A 20739-nucleotide genomic window follows, 5' to 3' on the forward strand; every position below is an offset into this window, starting at 1 on the left:
GGTTGTATTCAAAAGGTTGAAAACAAACTCTTATTTTTATTGTCAGCCATAAGTTCTAATATTTGTTATGAATTCTAAATTTATCAAATTAATCTAAAAGTATCATTGATTGATTTACAATTAAAAAAGAAGCAGTTTCAAAAAGCATAAGTTATGAAAAACAATTTTGTTGGGGTTTATATGGACCACATAGACATCATTGATGTTTATTTCGAAAAAAACTAAAAAAGGAAGTGATGTTCAAAAAATGTTTATTTGGTCTTTGTACATCTTCTGATATTTAACAGATACACAAAATTTTGAAAAAAAGTACCAAATACATAAATATATTATGCAAAAACACTACTCGTGGGGTCCGTTTGGACCCCAAAATAATAGTAGGGTTAAAATTGTTTTTTATTTACTAAATGAAATAAAGTAAGATTTTGTTGTAAAAATTTAACTTAGAAAAAAAAATTTTGAATTGAAATTAGATTTAAAGTTAACTATTCATAATAATAAAAAATAAGTTTACTTTACACGCAACTAGTTAAAGACCTTCTGTGGTAAACCAGTGTTTTTCATTAGAAAATCAATACGTTTTGTTTGACATGCCTTCTAAAGTGAACTTTTGAGTTCAGAGTTAAAAAAAAATTTAATAAGCTTTCATGTACGAGAGTAAAAATAAAAAAACCTTATTATAAAAGTTTAAAACAATAAAATATCATTTGGAATAAAGTTAATTAAAAACTCGAATAAGAAAAAGTTACGTAAATTATTAAAATCATTTCTAATTAAGTTAGAACAAAGCAGCCACTTTAATTTGAACTGATTTACAGCCGTGCATCGAATAATATTTATTCGGATCGTAAATCATTTCATCAGCAACGGATTCCAAATTGAAATTGTTGACTTCTATATTAGAATTTCTTAATTCTTTTTCTGCACATTGCTTAACATGTTTCCTCTCCAAAGGTATAAAGGGAATATAGAAACCTATTAATGCTTTTGAAATAATTTTGGAGTTTTTAAATCCACCATATGTATTATAAGCAATAGTAGGTAGATCATTTGCAATATTTTTTAAAGGTATTGTCTCTCTAGTTTTATTATTTTTGTAATGATTAACAAAACGATCGATTAACATGTAAGCACCAACATTGCTTATAAAAATAAATGTACTTTTCCGATAATCTTGATCACCAACTTTATCGTGATAGTCCAAAAATGGAGTCAAGACGTCAGCAAGACCTTCTGGCAAACTGTTAAATTCTTCAATGATGAATAATGAGCGCTTACATAACTTTACACTTTTTACAATGAAATCAGATAATTCAGTTTTGAACTTCGTCAATGAATGCTGCGTGTTATCTATATATTCTTGTACTGCAATTTTATGATGAACAAATTCACTATTGATGCCATTTTTGAATAAAGACTCGGCAACTAACTTTGACACAAAACTTTTACCAGTTCCAGTCGGTCCGTGAAAAGACATAACCAAAGGTGCTTTTGGATCTTTATTTTTAAAATGAGATCTAACAGCATTTGCAACACGTTCAATGGCGAAATCCTGGCCAAAAACATTTTTATCTAAGTTTTGTTTCAAATTTGAAGGTCCGTTGATAAAGTTTACATCATCGCACTCTAAAATATAAATAAAAACAAATATTTTCTCTTTTGAGTTCAAATCAAAAACATTGAGTCTTAAAAAGAATACAAAATCCTTGGTTCAAAGATAAAATAACAGGATTTAATAAGTAAATTACTAATCGTATTAACAAAATATTTTAAAACTTCGTGCTGCGGTTAAAATAAAGTATAAGAAAATGAAAAGCTGTAGCTAGTAAAATATTCGTTGATTTATAATTTTTTTTTTTGTTTGTACTTTGCATTAAGGCTTTGGTAAAAGTTTTATCTGTTTTAAAAGTTGCAGTAAATAGAATAGCCAAAAAACTAATCTGAAACATTGAAAATTATTTTAATAAATGTTCACTTCAAAAAATTGAAAAATCAATTCAAATGCTCCCTATTTAGTGCAGCAGGACTAAATGGGGAGAATTTGATTTTGTCAATTTTTAAAGTTAAAAAAGCGATGCAGAATAGTTTGTTTAAAATACATTTTATTTCAAAACTTTTTATTTTAATTAAAGAACTTATATGGACGATAACACATTGGTATTTTAAGACATTTATTAATAACATTGCAGGTTAGAAAAATTATGAGCCTAGACCTTTAATCCTAAAATCTCACGAGGCGCTGTTAATTGACTAGCGGTGAGGTTTTCAAATCTTAATTTTTTTATAAATCTTTATAATTCTCCTAAATATCTTTCAATATTTAAAGTAAAGAAGATAATTATGGCAGAGTTTTGTTATGTTAAATGTTCAATTACTTTTTACATGAGTCAAAATATTTAGTTTAGTGTTATTGTCCAGCAGGATTGAACACGTAATTTTTTACGTTTTTCATAGAGTTAAATTAAAAATTTCAGAAATGCTCTGAAAAAATAACGCTATGCAAAACGTAACGTGGTAGCAGGGGGTAAAAAAAGGACTTATTTAAAATTTTTCGAAAACTTTAATCATTTTTTTTTTGAGAACATTAAATGACTTTTTACATGAAAATTTGGTGTGATTCAAAAATTTATGAATTCAAGCAAAAGTTATTTTCTAGATAAAACTGTTTGAGTTCTAAAACCATAGCAACCGTCTTGGCAACGACTTTTTTTCAAATATGTTGTGATAAAAACCTGATCTTATTATCACGTTGTTACCTTAAGGCTTCTTTTTATTTTTTTTAAATACTCTTACTTTATTTAGTGTATATGCTATTCGCTGAAGCTCCTAAACTAACTGATCTAAACTTAGAGCTTCTAAATAAAGGTTGTGCTAATGATGTTTATTTCCTTCAGGTAAAAAAACCAGAATTCTTTCAATTAATAAAGTTATCATTACTTGGAATAGGTCTGAAAGAAGATATAGTATATAGCAATCAAGAAAAAAATAGGGTTTGCTACAAAAGCCAACACATCAACAATATTTAACAATAAATTGAGTCAAAACATATCAGCGCCTGGAAAAAAAAACTAATGTTTCAATTCTAAAAGTGATCCTCCAATTTTTACTTCTCAATGCAATTTTTTTAAAGACAGTGATCCTTTTTTTTTGTCTGTTGTAAATATAGTTAGACAATGCCCTGTTTGTGTTGCAGCAATAGACATTGAACATCTTTTATCAAAAAAAATGAGTCTTGCCCAGTTTTTAATGTTTCATGCACTGAATGTAATTGGAAAATAACATTTTATTCTTCGCAGTAGATTACAGTCTTTGCCAAGGAAAAAGAATTTTGAAATCAAAATACAAGCAATTTTAGCGCAGCAAAAACATTTTTTTCTTGCATGAATATGCCACTACGAACGGGCAAAATAAAATACAATTAAATTAGTAGTGAATTGCACAATGCTTATGTGCAAACAACACAAAAGTCAATGAAAGAAGCTGCGAAACAAATACAATTTAATAAAACTTTAGATGACTCTGTCGTTATTGATGCTAAAGTTAGTTGTGATGATATTTGGTAAAAAAGAAGATACTCTACCTTGAATGGTGTTGTTACACTAATTTTAGTTTGCACAAATCTTGACGTTTTATCTGAAAGTTGTAAACTGTATAAAGCGTGGAACTGAAAAAAGTTGATTGAGATGCATGTAACAGCTGTTCAATGAACTATGTGGAGGTGCTGGAAATATAGAAAATGATGGAATGATCTATCCATTGTCTTGGAAACACACTTTATATTGGAGGTTGTGGTACAAAATTTTAAAAGAAATTTGTAAATCAGATCCATATCCAGGTCATACCATCACTAAAAGAAAATCTATAGGATATGTCCAAATGGGTGTCGGAACACGCCTTCGTAAACTTAAAGACGATTACAAGGGTAAAAAGTTGATCGATGGTAAAAACATTAGGGAGGTAAAAGTTGTCTAACTAATAAAGTGATGACTACTCTTCAAAACTATGTTAGAATTAGCATAGGACAACTTATTGAAACCTTTATAGGATAAAAAATGCTGATGCTAAAATTTTACATCATACAACAGATCAGTCAAATTTGCAATTGCCACTGCTTTTATTGCATAAAACTATGGTACCTAAAGATTGCTCCAAGTTTTTAAAAAACTACGGCTTAAAAACTAGGTATTTTACTAAAGAAGGTTTAAGAAAATTTGATATCTATAATTTCATATTGAAAAAGCCAACCAGCTCAGTAAAATAAAGAAGAAGAAAACTTCTTGTAATCAAAAAACGTATTAGCCATAAAATAAACTTGAGGAAAAGAAATATATGCATATGGAGCATTTTTATTTTTTTTTTATGTTTTATTTTTAGTTTTTTTTTAATGACTTATTTTATTTAATTTCGAGATAAGATTTCTTTTTTACTTTTATTTTTAACGATGTTTGTGGTCTTTTAACAAAGGATTTGAAAAGCTACTGAGCTGGATTTTTTCAAAGTTATTCCTAGTGTTATTTATTAAAGTGCTCTGTGCAAAGCACTTTTTACAATTTTATAAAAACAAGGCAAACAATACCATGTTTACATGAACATATTTTTACTTTTATCTTGAAATTAAAAGTTTGATCAATCTTGCGCGTTTGAAATAATTTTTTTTTTTTGCTGGCTCAGAACATATTATTAGATCTTAATTTTTAAATTTAAAGAGAATCTGATCACGTGTTTAGCATGTGTTCTGATCATTTTTCAATAAGTTATCTTTGTTGGAAGAAAAACACCAAATTAGGTAAAAAATCTGTTTATCACGTGTACTATCAATGATGTCATCATTACGTTTTTAAGTAAGTGGTAATTTTTTTTTAAATGTATATATACCATTAAAATAAAACATATTATTTTATTTTGATTTTTTTTTTTTTAAATTCTAGTTTAAGGTGTAAGCAGGCACTAATATATAAAACTCAAGAAACTCTTTTAAAACTAAAAAAACTCAAAAACAATTATATAAAAACTCAATAAAAATTGAGTTTGAAACAAATTACTAAAAACTTTTTAAACATTTTATTAAAATAATGCAAAATGTTTTTACATTAATTTTTATATATATTAAATTTTTAAAATTTATTTTTCCCAAAAACTGACACAAAAAAATGTTTGAAAAAAATAACGAAATCAATTTAAAATGATAATGAACTTATTTAAATTCAACTAATTAGTTTGAACTGATTCATGTCTATTGTAAAAGAAAGGAAAAAAAATTTATTAATGTTTTAATTTCAAAAATTAAAACATTAGTTTAAAAGAATAAAAAAACGTTTAATAAAACATTACTTTTAAACTTGAACATTATTGATTTTTTTGTTATGAAATTATATATATTACAATAATACTGGTTTTACGTTTTTATAATTTTATTTCAAATATATTATATGAATCTTTGATATATGTACATATATATATATATATATATATATATATATATATATATATATATATATATATATATATATATATATATATATATATATATATATATATATATATATATATATATATATATATATGCGTGTGTATATTAAATATATATATATATATATATATATATATATATAAATATATGTATATATATATATAAATATATATATATATATATATATATATATGTATATGTATATATATATATATATATATATATATATATTTATATATATATATACATATATTTATATATATATATATATATATATATATATTTAATATACACACGCATATATATATATATATATATATATATATATATATATATATATATATATATATATATATATAATCATATATCTTTTTTATATTATATAATATATCTTTGTACAGATGTATGATATTTTTAAATTTATTTTTTCTTATAAAAAATGCATTTCCATCAAAATGTCGATCTTGTTCGTGTTTAATTGCCTGCCTGAAAAATAATTAGTGAATGTTTTTATAAATATTTGTTATTATAGAATGTTCGAGTTTTGATACCAGGTGTTCGCATATAAAGATTATGTCAGGGGAAATTATTAAGGTTTCAGTATATTTAGTATTCGATTTAATACCCTGACAATTAAAAGTACACATATCAAACGGTTTTCGATTTTTTCTTTTTTTTAATATCTTATATATGAATACGGTAATGAATAGTGCGCATATTTACGCCTAATGTTAGTGTTGTTAATGACGGTTCTGTATTCTGTAAAATACACCATTTCTTAGTTTTTAAGTAGTTTCTAGACTTTTTTATGCGCGGTTACATTTTCCATGCTGTCTTTCGCAAGCAAGCAAGCAAGCAAATTAGAGCTGATATATTGCAAATAATCATTTGTTTGTTGTTGGTTGTTTTTATTTTTCTAATTTTTATAGCCTGTTTTCATTTCTTAGAAGAAGTTTATAACTAAAATTTCTGTTTAAGTAAACTGTTTCAGTTTTGTCGTTAGTCTTTTTAGAACATTTTAAGCAAGTATTGTTTTATTTTCTGGAGCAATTAAGAGGAGCTGATGGCTTTTTTAGTAAGTTCAATTCATTTTCTTATATATAGATTAAGATTACTTTTTGTAGAAAGAATAATGAGTATAAAATTTTATTTATGTGTTTTATATGAAAGTTAAATAGAATAAGATTGTTGTTTGTGTTCATGTAAGTTTATATGCATAAGTTTGCGTTTATTTCAATCTATTTTATATTGCTCTATATCTATATGTATATTTTATATTCTTAGGAAAAATAATAAGGAATAGAAAAATAAATAAAAATTCTTCTGGAATTTGTCAAAAGAATGTTGTGTTATGCTTCATTTTAAGGTATCTGAATATGTATTTATTTGAAATTTATAATTTTGTTCTTTAATGGTTTCATCTTTTTCATTACAATGTTGTAAATTGTAGTCTGCATTCTTTGTTACATTAAAAATATTAAATGCTAATAAATGTCGTTTTATAGCTGTTAAAGGTTTGCTTATATGTTTATCTTATGCTCAAAGTTAAAAAGTTTTTGATAAATATGTGGATGAGATGATATATGTAGTTTGATAAATACGTGTATGTAGTGATATATATAGTTATTTTATAAATGTGTTTATATAAATGTGTTTTTATAATAGTATGAAATGTATTTTATCCAGGGATGCGGAGTCCCAAAAAGACTCCAGCTTTTTGTATCTACTTTTTCCAAGTCTGTAGTGTCCAGAAGCTCTAAACAGGTTTATTGACTTATTATCTGCTATAATAATTTCATGAGATTTGATGACTTGAAACTTATTGTTTATAAGCCAGGAGTCATTGCCGCCATAGTACCTAAGAATTCTGGGCTAACAAAATGATTGTTCCTCTAACCTAATAGTCTTAATTTTTTACCTATAAGTAGTCCATAAACTTATTTATATTTTTAGTGCTCCTGTATACCAAAAACTAGGATAAAGTAATCTTAGTTAATAATTTTAGTTTAGTTTTAATCTTAGTTAGTAATTTTAGTTTAGTTTTAATTAGTTTTAGCTTCAGTTGTCTTTTATCTTACTTTAGACAACTTCATGTAAGAAATGAGGGGAATAGGTAAAAAAAATTATAGTTAAATATTTATTTATATGTAAATATAATTCTATCAATTATTCTAAGGTATATTTTTTGTCTTTAGTGTCTGGTAGAAGCATAACTGGTAGGGCTGTGTTTTAAATTTTATATATTTTTTACGGAGAAATATGTGCAATCGGTGAAAGAATTATTTAATATAAATATGGCATTTTTAAACTGTTTGCATTTTACTCATATTTTTATTAAAATTAAATTTCTCACAAGTTTAACTTTTTTTAATTTACTTTTTTTTAATTTATTTTTAGCATCATCTTCATCCTGTGAAAATGGTGAGGTTATGCTTTATATTTTGATTAAAAAAATTGTAAATATTTTTAAATTTTATTATATCCTTCTATTTGTAATTTTAGAGTTGTTAACATTTTTAGGAATACAAAAGATATCGCTCCCAACACCCAGGGCTTCTCTCAGAGAGGTCTTTCAATAAGTGGCAAAGTAATGGCGGTATGTATGAGCCATCCTTCAAATGGAGTGCTCATCCATACCGGGGTGTTGAGAGACACCGAAGAAAAAACAGCAACCAAAAGGTTATAAATATCTTCTATCAGTGAAGATATTTATAACTTTTTTGTTGCCGTTTTTTTTTTGATGACTTTTTTTTATTTTTTTTAATTTTGTAATTTTTTTTTTAGTTTGTAATTTTTTATTTTTTATAATATACTATTGTTTGTATTTGGTTTGTTTTTGTCTTTTTTAATTGAAATTTTATTCGTTTTTCACCTATTAAACTCAAATATAGTTGAATTGATTAAAATTTTTCTAATAAAATTATTATTTATGAAGCAAGCATTTTTTTCTGCTTTTTTTGAGTCCAAGGTTGATATGGTTTAGAAAAAAAAAATTCAAAAATATTAGGACCTGTCAAGAATTTAAATTCCAAAGAGGACCCTCAAGATCTCATCAAAATCAAAAAATATTTTTTTACTTTTATCTTATAATTAATAGACATTGATTCATGTCTCAGTAATATTGGTTTTTAAACTCTTTTTTTTTTTTGCTATGAAAATCGCTCCACCCTAATACACATGTTTGATTGTAAATCGACTTTTTTTTGTTTGAAACGTATTTGTACTCAATTGCTTAGTTATTTATAATAAGTTTATTTAGATGTGTGCATTTATCGTTTTAAAGACAGTTTCCTTTTTTAAAAAAACATGAATCAAGGGGATACCAAAAAATTAATAACTCATAAATAAATTACTTCACTTCATATTAATCTTATTAATTAAAGTTCATGTTATAAAAAATATAACAAGAATTTAGCTTTAATCTTTCGTCAATTTAAGGCATGATGAAGTGTTATTATTTTGTGTCAGTAACTAAAAACGTATTGTGTTGAACTTAGTAATGTCTAGGAAAATGGTTCGGCCATACACTGATATGACCTATATTAGTTGTAAATTACTCAAATAACGTTAAATAATTGGTAAATTAATTTATTTTAATTTTACAGATAGTTTAATTTTTTAATTTGAAGGAGTTTTTCTTACAGGGTATTAGTTAAGGTATCGCAACTTTAAATTGTGGAAAACAGCCACTATAAATTAACAGACCGACCGAAACCCGTATTACGGGTTGCTTTCTGCTAGTAATATATGAAGCCTCATTGAGTAATATAATTTTCTATGGTATGCGTTAGTTCCGAAATGTTGGTCATCAATGAAATATATACGCTTTTTCCGGAACGGTTTAATAACAATATTATTATCCCAAATAGACAGGGTAAAGGTTTTAATTTTTTCTGAATTATTTACATAGACTCTATATGATCTATAGTACTGGTTTTCTCTACTTAAGGTAATAGATATAGACGTGATGCCTATCTCAATTTCCGTGTGCAGTTTAAGCTATTCTTCGTTAGTTTGGTTGCTTAGAACACCTTCAAAGACCTCAAATTCAAATATTATTCCATTACAAATTACACCAGAAGTTTGATTTCCGTGAAGTTTCGTTCCAATTATAGGTTCCTTTATTTTATGTTTATTTTCTAAAGATAAATTTTTTGTTTTATTATATTTGCCAACTAAAATAAAAGTATTTAGATTATTATCAATTTTTGATGGTACTTCTTTAATTTCAAAATTTGGTTGTTTAGTTTTATCAGTTGTAATTATGGTCTGCTTTAAACGTTGTTAATCAATAGTAATTTTTGCCTCCTATTTCATTAAATACGATTTTGGTGCATTTTTTTTAAAACTATTTTTATAGAATATCTGCATAATGTAGTTACTTAGTGACTATTACTGCATAGCAACAAATTTGGTTAAAACTATTTAGGTTATGCGTATCAAAAACCAATTTTTTATTTAGAAATTTAAAAAAGTAGAATGTAATTGCCTAAAAATTAGTATATTGGCTATATAAGAACACGTTTATTAATAAACTATTTATATAAATAAAATAATTAATATTCATAATTAGTAAGATTAGTTCCATGCTTAAAAAATGCGGTTTTGGGATTTTGCCGTTTCGAAGTTGCGTAAATAAGACGTGGTATAATTAAAATTAAAATAAAAAAGTTAATGACAATAAAAAGTATCGTCGCAAATAATCTAGACGAACATTATTTTTTTTTAGTTACGCGTAAAATTTTTAAAGACAAAGAGTAAAAAACACGTTTTTAATTTCGTGCTCTCCACGCAATAACAAATTAAACAAAAGATTTTTAAACGCTGCGTTTCAATATCTTTGCTACCGTTAACAAAGCTTAACTAAATGATTTTTACGACGCTGACGCCTAAACTTTTCGTAAAAATAATTTTGATTCGCAATATTTCGAAACAGAAACTTTTAAAACTGAATTTTTGTAATTTAAAAAAATATTTTTGCTGAAATACAAACACTAAAAACAGAAATAAAAATTTTGACAAAAACTAAATGATTGTAATTACTTAGTATGATTTGTCTAACAAAAAAGCTGGTGCTCTGATAAATCATCACAAACACTTTCAAATTTTCGAGTTTCAAACTAATATCTTTAAAATGAAGAACAATAAAAAGTGGAAAATGGACTGCAACATCTTAGTGGGCAATTGTCGTCCGGAGGTTACGGACGTCCAGCGAACGTCCTCCGGACTCATGCCCACTTGGATGTACTTGAAACTAGTATAATCATTTTTATTTAGAAGAAAATATATATCATTTTTATTTAGAAGAAATATATATATATATATATATATATATATATATATATATATATATATATATATATATATATATATATATATATATATAGAATATATGTAACATAATAATATTGTTATGAGTATATAATTCATTTAAAAGCATATTTTAAATATTACAATAAATTATATTATCTCTGTTTTTTCTTGTATCTACTATTTTGTTAGTCACGACTACGGCTTTTTTAGGCATTCACACAAGAATTCTTTCGCGCGGAATTAATATCCAAGGGAATTATATCGTTGTAATTGTTAACAGTTGTCCAAAGAGAATTATAAAAATCGTCAAGAGTTGGACAACTCTTGACGATTTTTATAATTCTCTAACGGTTTAAGGTTAAACAATTCAATATATGTCCGAAGGTTTAAAGTTAAACAATACGCAATAGTTAAACAGTACGCAAAAGTATTCGTAATTTTAAAAGGTACTTAATATGCATTAAGTTTGTATCATGTATATTTTGTTTTCAAAGGAAAAAAGTATTTTTAATCAAAGTTAATACTATGTACTTGCTTTTTTTAATGTTAACTTGAGAAAATATTAGAGTTTGATTTAGACTACTTTGATTGGTTATTTCATTAGTCTATGAATCTAATGAAATATAAAATGTTTTTATTTGTTGTTCTTGTTATTGTTGTTAGAAAAAACAAAATGTCTGAATGTAGTAATGATTGCCACAAGACCCTGCGCATAACTTTGAGTGGAGCACAGAAACGGAAAAGACTAAAACAACAGTCAGAAAAGAATCTAAGTTAGATTTCAAAAACACGATAAACCACTGATTTTATACAAGTACCACACGGTGTTTAAGAACTTCTTGTTCTAGCTGTTTAGCTATTTCTCAAGAACATGTGGTGAGAAGAAACGGCACCGCAAATGCAAATTGAGAATGTTTGTTAGACAAAACCAAAATGATGAGGTCGTGCAGCAATAATTTTTATGTTTCTCCCCCGTTTATGGCAAACTGTACTGTCTGCTTGCAAGCTGATTGGACCGTATGACATTCAATTTAATAATAATGGGGTTTTGGGCTTACTTATTTATATATATATATATATATATATATATATATATATATATATATATATATATATATATATATATATATATATATATATATATATATATATAAATTAGTAAAAACACTTATCTAATTTTTGATTACTTCAACACTGTGTTTCACCATCAGTAAGTTTTCAAATTATAGAAAAATTATTTCACAGGAAGTTGGGAATTGTAAATATAATTAATTATTTTATATATATATATATATATATATATATATATATATATATATATATATATATATATGTGTGTGTGTGTGTGTGTGTGTGTGTGTGTGTGTGTGTGTGTGTGTGTGTGTGTGTGTGTGTGTGTGTGTGTGTGTGTGTGTGTGTGTGTAATCACTGGTTACATGTTCATTTCATTTTGCATTCATGCAATAAACATAACCATTGCTACAATGTTCGATACCTATGGACATATAACAATTGCACTAGCGGGTAAAGTTTGATACTAAACATCATTATTACATGAAAAAATATGTTAGATTTTGCTTCAACTTAGAGTACATGATTGTAAGCTTTTATATAAAAAAATAGTACCTTTCTCCATTGTTATTTGGTCCAATCTTTGTATATATATATATATATATATATATATATATATATATATATATATATATATATATATATATATATATATATCCCAGCTAGCACACGTACATTGGGCCAACGTCGGCACAACGTCGGAGGCGTTGGTTTATTTTATCACTCAATTCATAACGTCGAACCAAAGTCGGGCCAACGTCGGAATACGACTGAATTTTTGCTTTTTTGAATACGTTCAGTGTGTTACAGGTTTTACAAAAAATTTCGGCCGTTCTTAAAAAAATCCCGTTTAATGTTAGCTGTGGTTTATGCAAAGAAGTTGTAAAGAAATTATTCTAAAACAAACAGTTTGAATCACGAGAAGAAGTGGTATTAAAAGAATCAAAAAAGATTGAATCACGCGAAGAAGTGGTTGTGAAAAAAATCCCCTTTGTTAGAATCCAGTTGGCTAAAGAGATACAGGTATTTATTTTCATTTTTGTGTTTATTTAACTTTATACTAGTAGTTTACTAGTTATGTAGCTACATAATTTGTAAATAAACTTGTCTATTTTACATTAAAGATAGTAGCATTTTTAATTTCATATCAAGAACTTGAGTACCCCATTTATTATCATGGCCTGAACGAAGTTTGTGCTGCTTCACCGAATTCTCCTCAGAGCAGCACTGATTGCAGGAGAATCTACAAAATTGTGCTATAACGTTTCTATTAGGCTACCATATCATGCATCAAGACTACATTTTATGCTCTTAGATTTTTATTTTATTTAAAAGATATATGTTTCTTAATTAAAATTGAATTGATAAATCAATATTTGGACTAATCAATATTGATAGTAAATTTCTTAATGTTCTTAAAAAACTTTAAGTAATTTACTGTTTTTATATATTTATAATAGGATGTAAAATTGGTAAAAGATGTAAAATGCTAGAATGTTATAATAATAATAATAATAAACTTTTTTTTTACTGTGCACATACAATGTGGTGAATCTAACATACAATGTAGATGTTAAACTTTGACAGCATTTGGAAAAGCGCTTATTTTTTATTTTTCATTTTTTCATTATTTTTTTTAATTTTCTTTTGTTTGTTTTTGAAACAATCAAACTTGTTTTTGAAGACATTCACATTATTAGAGTTGATTATCTCTCCTGTTTAATTATTCCAATTGTTAACTGTTCTGTTTGTGAAGAAGTTAAATCTTGTGGTAGTGAATTTATGTGTGAATTGCTTTTGCATTTTCTGAGTATGACCTCTCGTTATTGCATATTTAATTCTTTTAGGAGGATCATTCCATTTAACTTTATCCATATTTTTACTTATTTTATAAAATTAAATCAAATCACCTCTTGCTCTTCCAATTTTTAAAGTAGTCAAGTTAAATCTTTTTAAAATCTTGTTTTTTTGTATTAACAATGATTAATAATATTATGCTACTAATATTATACGTTATAATTTAACTGATAATTGTTTAGATGGCTGCTTCATATGCAACAAACAGAAGAAGAGTGAGAGAGCAAGTTGATAAAGATATGGAAGAAATTTATGGTGAAAGTTATTATCAGAAAAGTAATGTGTCTACCTGTAGCATTTCTAATGATTGTGAAAATGTTTATTATGATGACAATGCATATGAGGTTGATAATGACAATGATGAAAATAATTTTCCTTTTCAAATTCCTAATAATCAATATGACGATGATCAGGATAAACGCTATTTCACATCAGACTCAGAAAATGAAAGTGATCTGAATAGCAATCCTGATGAAAAAGTTTTGATTGTTCATTGTTTCATTCTTATTTACTAACACATGTCATTATTTACTGAATGAAACTTTAGTTTAATTTTTTTTTCAATTATGTCTTTGTGAAGCATTTGTTTTGTAATTCGTCATTTGTTACCATATCCCTCTTTAACAGCTGTTAAAAAGGGATATGGTAATGTATTTTATATGCATTTGTAGCATTTTAATGGTGATTGGAATTCATATATTATTTGTATAAGAGAATTTTGAAGCATATTACTTCTAGTTTTTGCAGTAAAATACTGATACTATTTTAATAATTTTCAATAATTTTAATATTTCAATAATTTCTTGTTTAGATGTGGTATTAAAAAATGAAAGCGAAATATCAACGAATGTAGTAATTATTAAAAAAAAAATATTTTGTCGCCATGTTAATGCAGGTAATATATCCAAAAAAAAATTTGTTTTTATTTATGGACATTTTATTTGTATATTGTGCTTATATTTAACATATGTTTGTTATTAACTATTTTATTACTTAAATATAGATTTTATATTCAATGTGTGTGTGTGTGTGTGTTTATATATACACAGACACACACATATATATATATATATATATATATTTATATATATATATATACATATATATATATATATATATATATATGTATATATATATATATATTTATATATGTGTGTATATATATATATATATATATATATATATATATATATATATATATATATATATATATATATATATATATATATATATATATATATATATATATATATATATATATATATATATACTGCCCCTCCAGATTCCTGAACAATCTTTATTGACAAAACTTAGTGTAAAAAAATAGAAACTGAGTTTGCTAATAATATATATAAACACAAAAATATATGAATACCTATAATTTTAGCAGTAGTTATGGCAATGCCTAAAGCTCATCAAACGAAAGATGCAAATTCAAAGATTTCTACCAAATTGTATAATGAGGAGCATTCCAACGTTGTTGTTAGTCTCAAGTGAAGTAAAGATGCAAGATTCGTAAGGATGCTTAGCAGTCGAGAAGAACATTTTGTTTGAACATTTGTACAAATATTATGATATAATTATATTGTTTATTACAACAAACATTGATTTTCTCTAAGTAATTGTTTAATTTAAGTTGGTTCATTAATCAATGTTTTATTTTCGTTCATCAGCGTCAAATTTTATTCAAACTTATTTGGACATTACATTTTATTCAACATTACAAAGAAATAGTTGTGCTTTATTTAAAGAAATAGTTACCCTTTAGTTGAAAAAAGTTACACTTTAATCAAATATATAGTTTTAATTTGATTGCAAAAGCTTTTTTTTGATTGAAAAGATGAGCACACCTTTTGAATCAAATTTTTGCAAACAAGTAAAATAATATTATTTAAATTATACGTTGGACCAACGTCAGAATGCGACGCTCGCCCTGCATCGAAATCCGACGTTGGGCCAACGTTAGCCCAACGGTTGGTTGCGACGTCGCGCCGACTATCAAATCCACGTTGGCTCGATGTCGGTTGCCGACCAACGGCCAACGAATTTTTCGACGTTGATCCAACGTTGGGCCAACGTCTATGTGCTATCTGGGATATATATATATATATATATATATATATATATATATATATATATATATATATATACAGTCGTATGACAATTTATTATGGCCATCCAATAAATTTTAACATACCTTGCTTATCTTTTGTTTTCTTGGCATTATAGTTCAAAATTATATAATTTAATTTATTTGGATGCATGCAATATAGTTTTACGTTGACAAAATTATTTAAAATTTTATGCTGGTGTAAACACTGTCATTTTTGACAGCCATTTTGTGTGACGCCATCTTGAGACCGCTATTCTTACAGTGGACGTGGTGAATACTCTCTGTTTGTTTTGGTATATTTTTCAAAGTTATCATTAAAGTAAGTACTCAAATTGACTAATTTTACTTTAAGAATATTACATTACATAAATTAACATAAAAATATTTTTATTTCACTCAGTATTTTGTGATTAAAATTATTTTAAGTAATAATAGAAATTTTCGTACTAAAATTGGTTATTTTTTTAGAAATGGGCAAAAAAAAGGACTTATCTCTAGAAAAAAAAAGTGAAATCCAAGCACTTCTTACAAATACTGGTTTTTCCCAAAGAGGAGTCGCCAGAAGATGTAATGTTTTTAGAGTGTCAGTGCAGAATATCCAAAAAAAAATTGTCAACATGGAAAACCTGACTCCAAAAAGGACTGGGAATTGTGGTAAAAAAAGAATTCTTACTCCACGAGGTGAAAGAATTCTTAACAAAATAGTATTGGAAGAAAGGCAAGCATCAAATGATGATATCACTGAGAAGTTGGAGAGCTCTGGTATTAAGATATCCAAGAGAACGGTTCAGCGTCGTCTACACGATCTTGGTTACAGCTCAAGACGTCCGGCTAAAAAGCCAAAATTAACGCCAAAATGATGGAGAAGCGATTAGAATGGGCAAAAAAATATAGAAATTGGACTCAAGAGGATTGGAAAACGGTATAACTGTTTATTTTATTAAATAATACTTTAAATATTTTAGATAATCCATGCATTGTGGTCAATGAACTATCGTATAATATTTTTAAGTTGCTTAAGTGATGAGAGCACGTTCCAAATCTTATCACAAAAAGCACAATACGTGAAATGGAAGGTTGGAGAGAAATATTTAAGTAGCTGTATTATTCAAACGTCAAACATCCAACCTCGGTGATGATTTGGTCGGTCATTTGTGGGAAAGGAATGGGAAGGCTGTACATTGTTCAAGGGATAATGAACCAGGTGCAGTAAAAAAATGTCCTGGAACAAAGATTGTTACCCCAATTGACGGAATGGTTTGGTCCAGAGGAAAACAAAACATTCATGCAAGATGGAGCACCATGCCATACGGCTAAGTCTATCAAAATCTTTTTGAAAGATAAAAATATTCCTTTGTTGGACTGGCCGGGAAATTCGCCGGATCTCAATCATATAAAGAATGTTTGGGAGCTATTAAAAAAAGAGGTGGCCAAGGAAAATATTAAAAACAAGGTGGTTATAATAGAAAGTATTATAAAACATTGGAACCACAATGCAAGATTGCAGGAAATGGCAGAAAACTGCATAAAAAGCATGCCTAAAAGGGTACAGGCAGTAATCGATGCAAAAGGGGGGGGGGTTACAAAATATTGATTGTAACTAAGATATTATATGAATATTTTTTATTAAAGTGTATTTATTCTTATAAAATGGTAATTTTTTATTAACAAACAACCTGATTTTTTATTAGAATACGTCTTTGGTAGATAAAATTGTAAAAACTGAAAGAAAATCACAATTTTTCTAGAGTTTTTAGAAAAAATGTAGGTCGCCATAATAAATTGTCATACGACTGTATATTTATATACATATATATAAACACACACACACACACACACACACACACACACACACACACACACACACACACACACACACACACACACACACACACACACACACACACACACACACACACACACATATATATATATATATATATATATATATATATATATATATATATATATGTCATAGTTAGGTTTTATCATAACAATAAAATTTAATACAAGTTTTAAAATTTATAATGCGGCATTATATATTATACAATGAAGTATAATATGTTATAATTATTTATATCATTTATATATAGCTAGCAATATAAATGCTATGATATATGTATATCAAACAAAATATTGCAACTTCATTAATAATATATATTTAAAGCAGGAAATGTGAAATGAAACTTTTATAAAATTTTATGCAATCCTTTTTTTCTGATATACATACAATATACTGTATATATACTGTATAATATTTGGTAATTGTATTATTCATAATATTATTTAATTTAAAATAAGTTAACAAGCAAATAATAGAGGGTGTCCAGTGTGCTAAAAAACCTAAGGAAAGGGCTGTTTTTAAAAAACATGGTTGAAAACTACAAAATTTATAGCTTTTAGCATAGTCGATGTTAGAAAAACTGGTAAATGTTTTTTTGTCAATAAATGCTGTTTAGTAAACGTTGCTGTATTCTATAAAACCTATGATCTTTTAAGATTATTTAATTCAACTCTATTTTTAAAATAATATTTTTATTTAGATTTCAGATTATATACTTTCATGTTTATAAGGTTATGTTTGAGACAGTTTTAGTACCTCTGCAAAAATATCTTAAATGCTGGAATTTAAGTGGTTTTTCAATACTAAGGCTAGAAAAAGATATGGTTTTCAGGGCCAAAACACTGAAAAAGCATAGAAAAGCAAACACTAAAATTTTTGAATGGAGACCCTGTAGTACACAAATATTTTTCACTTATTGTTTTCACCACACTTAAAAAACACTAAGGTAACAAAAGTTATGTAAAATGAAATACTCCATAAATAATTTGAAAAAAAATTTAAATATTTAAATTTTTCCTAGTTTTGAATTAAATAAATATATACATTTTAGTTCACTTGAAACGTCGCAAGAGAGAAGATATTGTAGCGAAATATGTAAACGCTAAAAAAGATCAAGAGGAATTTAGGAAAAATTAATGATGAAATACGTATTAGTTCCTTCAACTTATTGTATAATGAGTGAAAGTATTTATTTTTTATTGCAAATGTAGGGTAAAGGAAGGTATGTTCGTGATATATGTAATTTCGTGATATTTCGCTCGGCATTTGTAGCGAACATACCTATTAGTCAAAAACATCGAAATTGCGTCAAATGGTACCCCGGGGTACTACTGTCGATTCACAAATAGTCGTTGGGTGCGTGTGATACGTCAATTGTTTACTATCAGTTTGTACATTCTTTAGCATTATTTAACGTGCGTTCAGCACATTTGTTTGGAGTACTTGTCCAACATTTTTATTTCCAGACTTGTGTTTTAAGGTAAGTAAATTATTTTTATTAAATATTAAACTAGAAAAGATGCTTGATTTAATGGTAAAACTTTTATTTTTTTCTTAACTTCCTATAACTTATGATTCCTTATCGCAGTTACACATTTTCTTAACGTTTTCACCTCAAATAAATTTACATTTTTAATCATGTTTCTTTTATTAAATATAATGACATTAAAAATTGTTTTAAGCACGATATAACTATATAGTTAAATGATAATAATATCTTTCTCTATACGAATCTGCAAATATTTTCAATAGAATCAAATAGATTCAAGTGCAAAGTGTCTGACTCCTCCTGATCAACCTATTCCATTAACTTCAAAGGATTCTATTCCTGTATGTTCTAAAAAAAGTAAAAAAAATAAAAATGCTTCAAAAGATGATGATTGGGAGTGCGGTGTTTGTAAAAAAAGTTACAACAGTGATGTAAAAAAAAAAATGGAAAAAAATGGGTGCAGTGTTCCTATTGTTTAGTACCTTATCATGAGAGTTGTCAAACATATGAGGACATTGGTGAAGTATTTATGTGTGATACATGTTGTCAACAAGAATGTGATTTAGAAAAATAAGTTAATCAGATATAAGTATGGTTAATATTATAGTTATTATATTAAGAGTTTTTTGTAGGTCTGTTTTTTTATTTTCTAAGTTACCTATGTTAAAAGTATATTTTTTTTATATATAAATATAAAGTAATGAAAGTATTATTATAATTTTGTTAACTTATAAGCCTGACTATATTTATATTTTATGAACTTAAAGTCTGATTGAATAGTTATGAATTCAAAACAAGTGTTGATATTTTTTGTTATATTATACCAGATGTTATACTTAATTAATAAAGAAAAATTTTAATATTATTGTGTATTCACGAAATTACCTAACCACTATCACGAAATTAAATATCATATCACAAAATTACCTAACTTTTCTCAATGACTTTTGAGCTTTTATAAAAACTTATCAAAGGACTTAAAATCCCAAAACTGCATAGATTCTAGTAACTTTACTCTATGTACATCAAACAATTAAAGTAATTAAGTAAAATTACTGAAATTGACTTTGTAATTACACATCTAGTTAATTTATCACGAACATACCTTCCTTTACCCTATATAGTAAAAACTTAGTATAACAATTTAACATTAGAATCATGAGGTACAGAGTTCTATGTAATTTTAAAGAGTATATGATATTAATTTAAAAAAATTAATATCATATATACTTTAAAAAGTATACAGGGTGTTAACCCAATGTCAATGAGTATACTTCCGAATTCCCAATTGGTTTAAAATTACCAAACATATTAGAAAATAAACAATAAATATTCCCAATATTGCAAAAATTGAAAAAATTGCACTATTGCAATAAAGTATAAAATATTTTCCTGGCTAACACCCTGATATATATATCATATAAATTCTAATATAATTTATTGTTGAAATTTAATCTTATACATAAATGTCACCAAGAGAACATTTTCCTCATATCCAGATTTATTATACTTCAAAAAACTATTTTCAGCTCTAGTCCGCCCTCACTTAGAATACTGTGGATCAATTTGTAACACTGGACTTC

General features: G+C 26.2%; 1 protein-coding gene across 1 annotated transcript; it reads right to left on the minus strand.

Annotated features, from left to right (window-relative positions):
• Positions 1–234: 234 nt before the first annotated feature.
• On the minus strand, positions 235–2683 carry LOC136091058 (torsin-1A-like). The gene is made up of 2 exons (XM_065818042.1): positions 2664–2683; positions 235–1685 (listed from the first exon to the last, which is right to left on the minus strand). The coding sequence occupies exons 1-2, from the start codon at positions 2681–2683 to the stop codon at positions 779–781; spliced, it is 927 nt and encodes a 308-aa protein (XP_065674114.1). The 3' UTR covers positions 235–778.
• Positions 2684–20739: the final 18056 nt, after the last annotated feature.

Source organism: Hydra vulgaris, chromosome 14 (assembly GCF_038396675.1).
Source record: "Hydra vulgaris chromosome 14, alternate assembly HydraT2T_AEP".
Lineage (NCBI taxonomy): Eukaryota > Metazoa > Cnidaria > Hydrozoa > Anthoathecata > Hydridae > Hydra > Hydra vulgaris.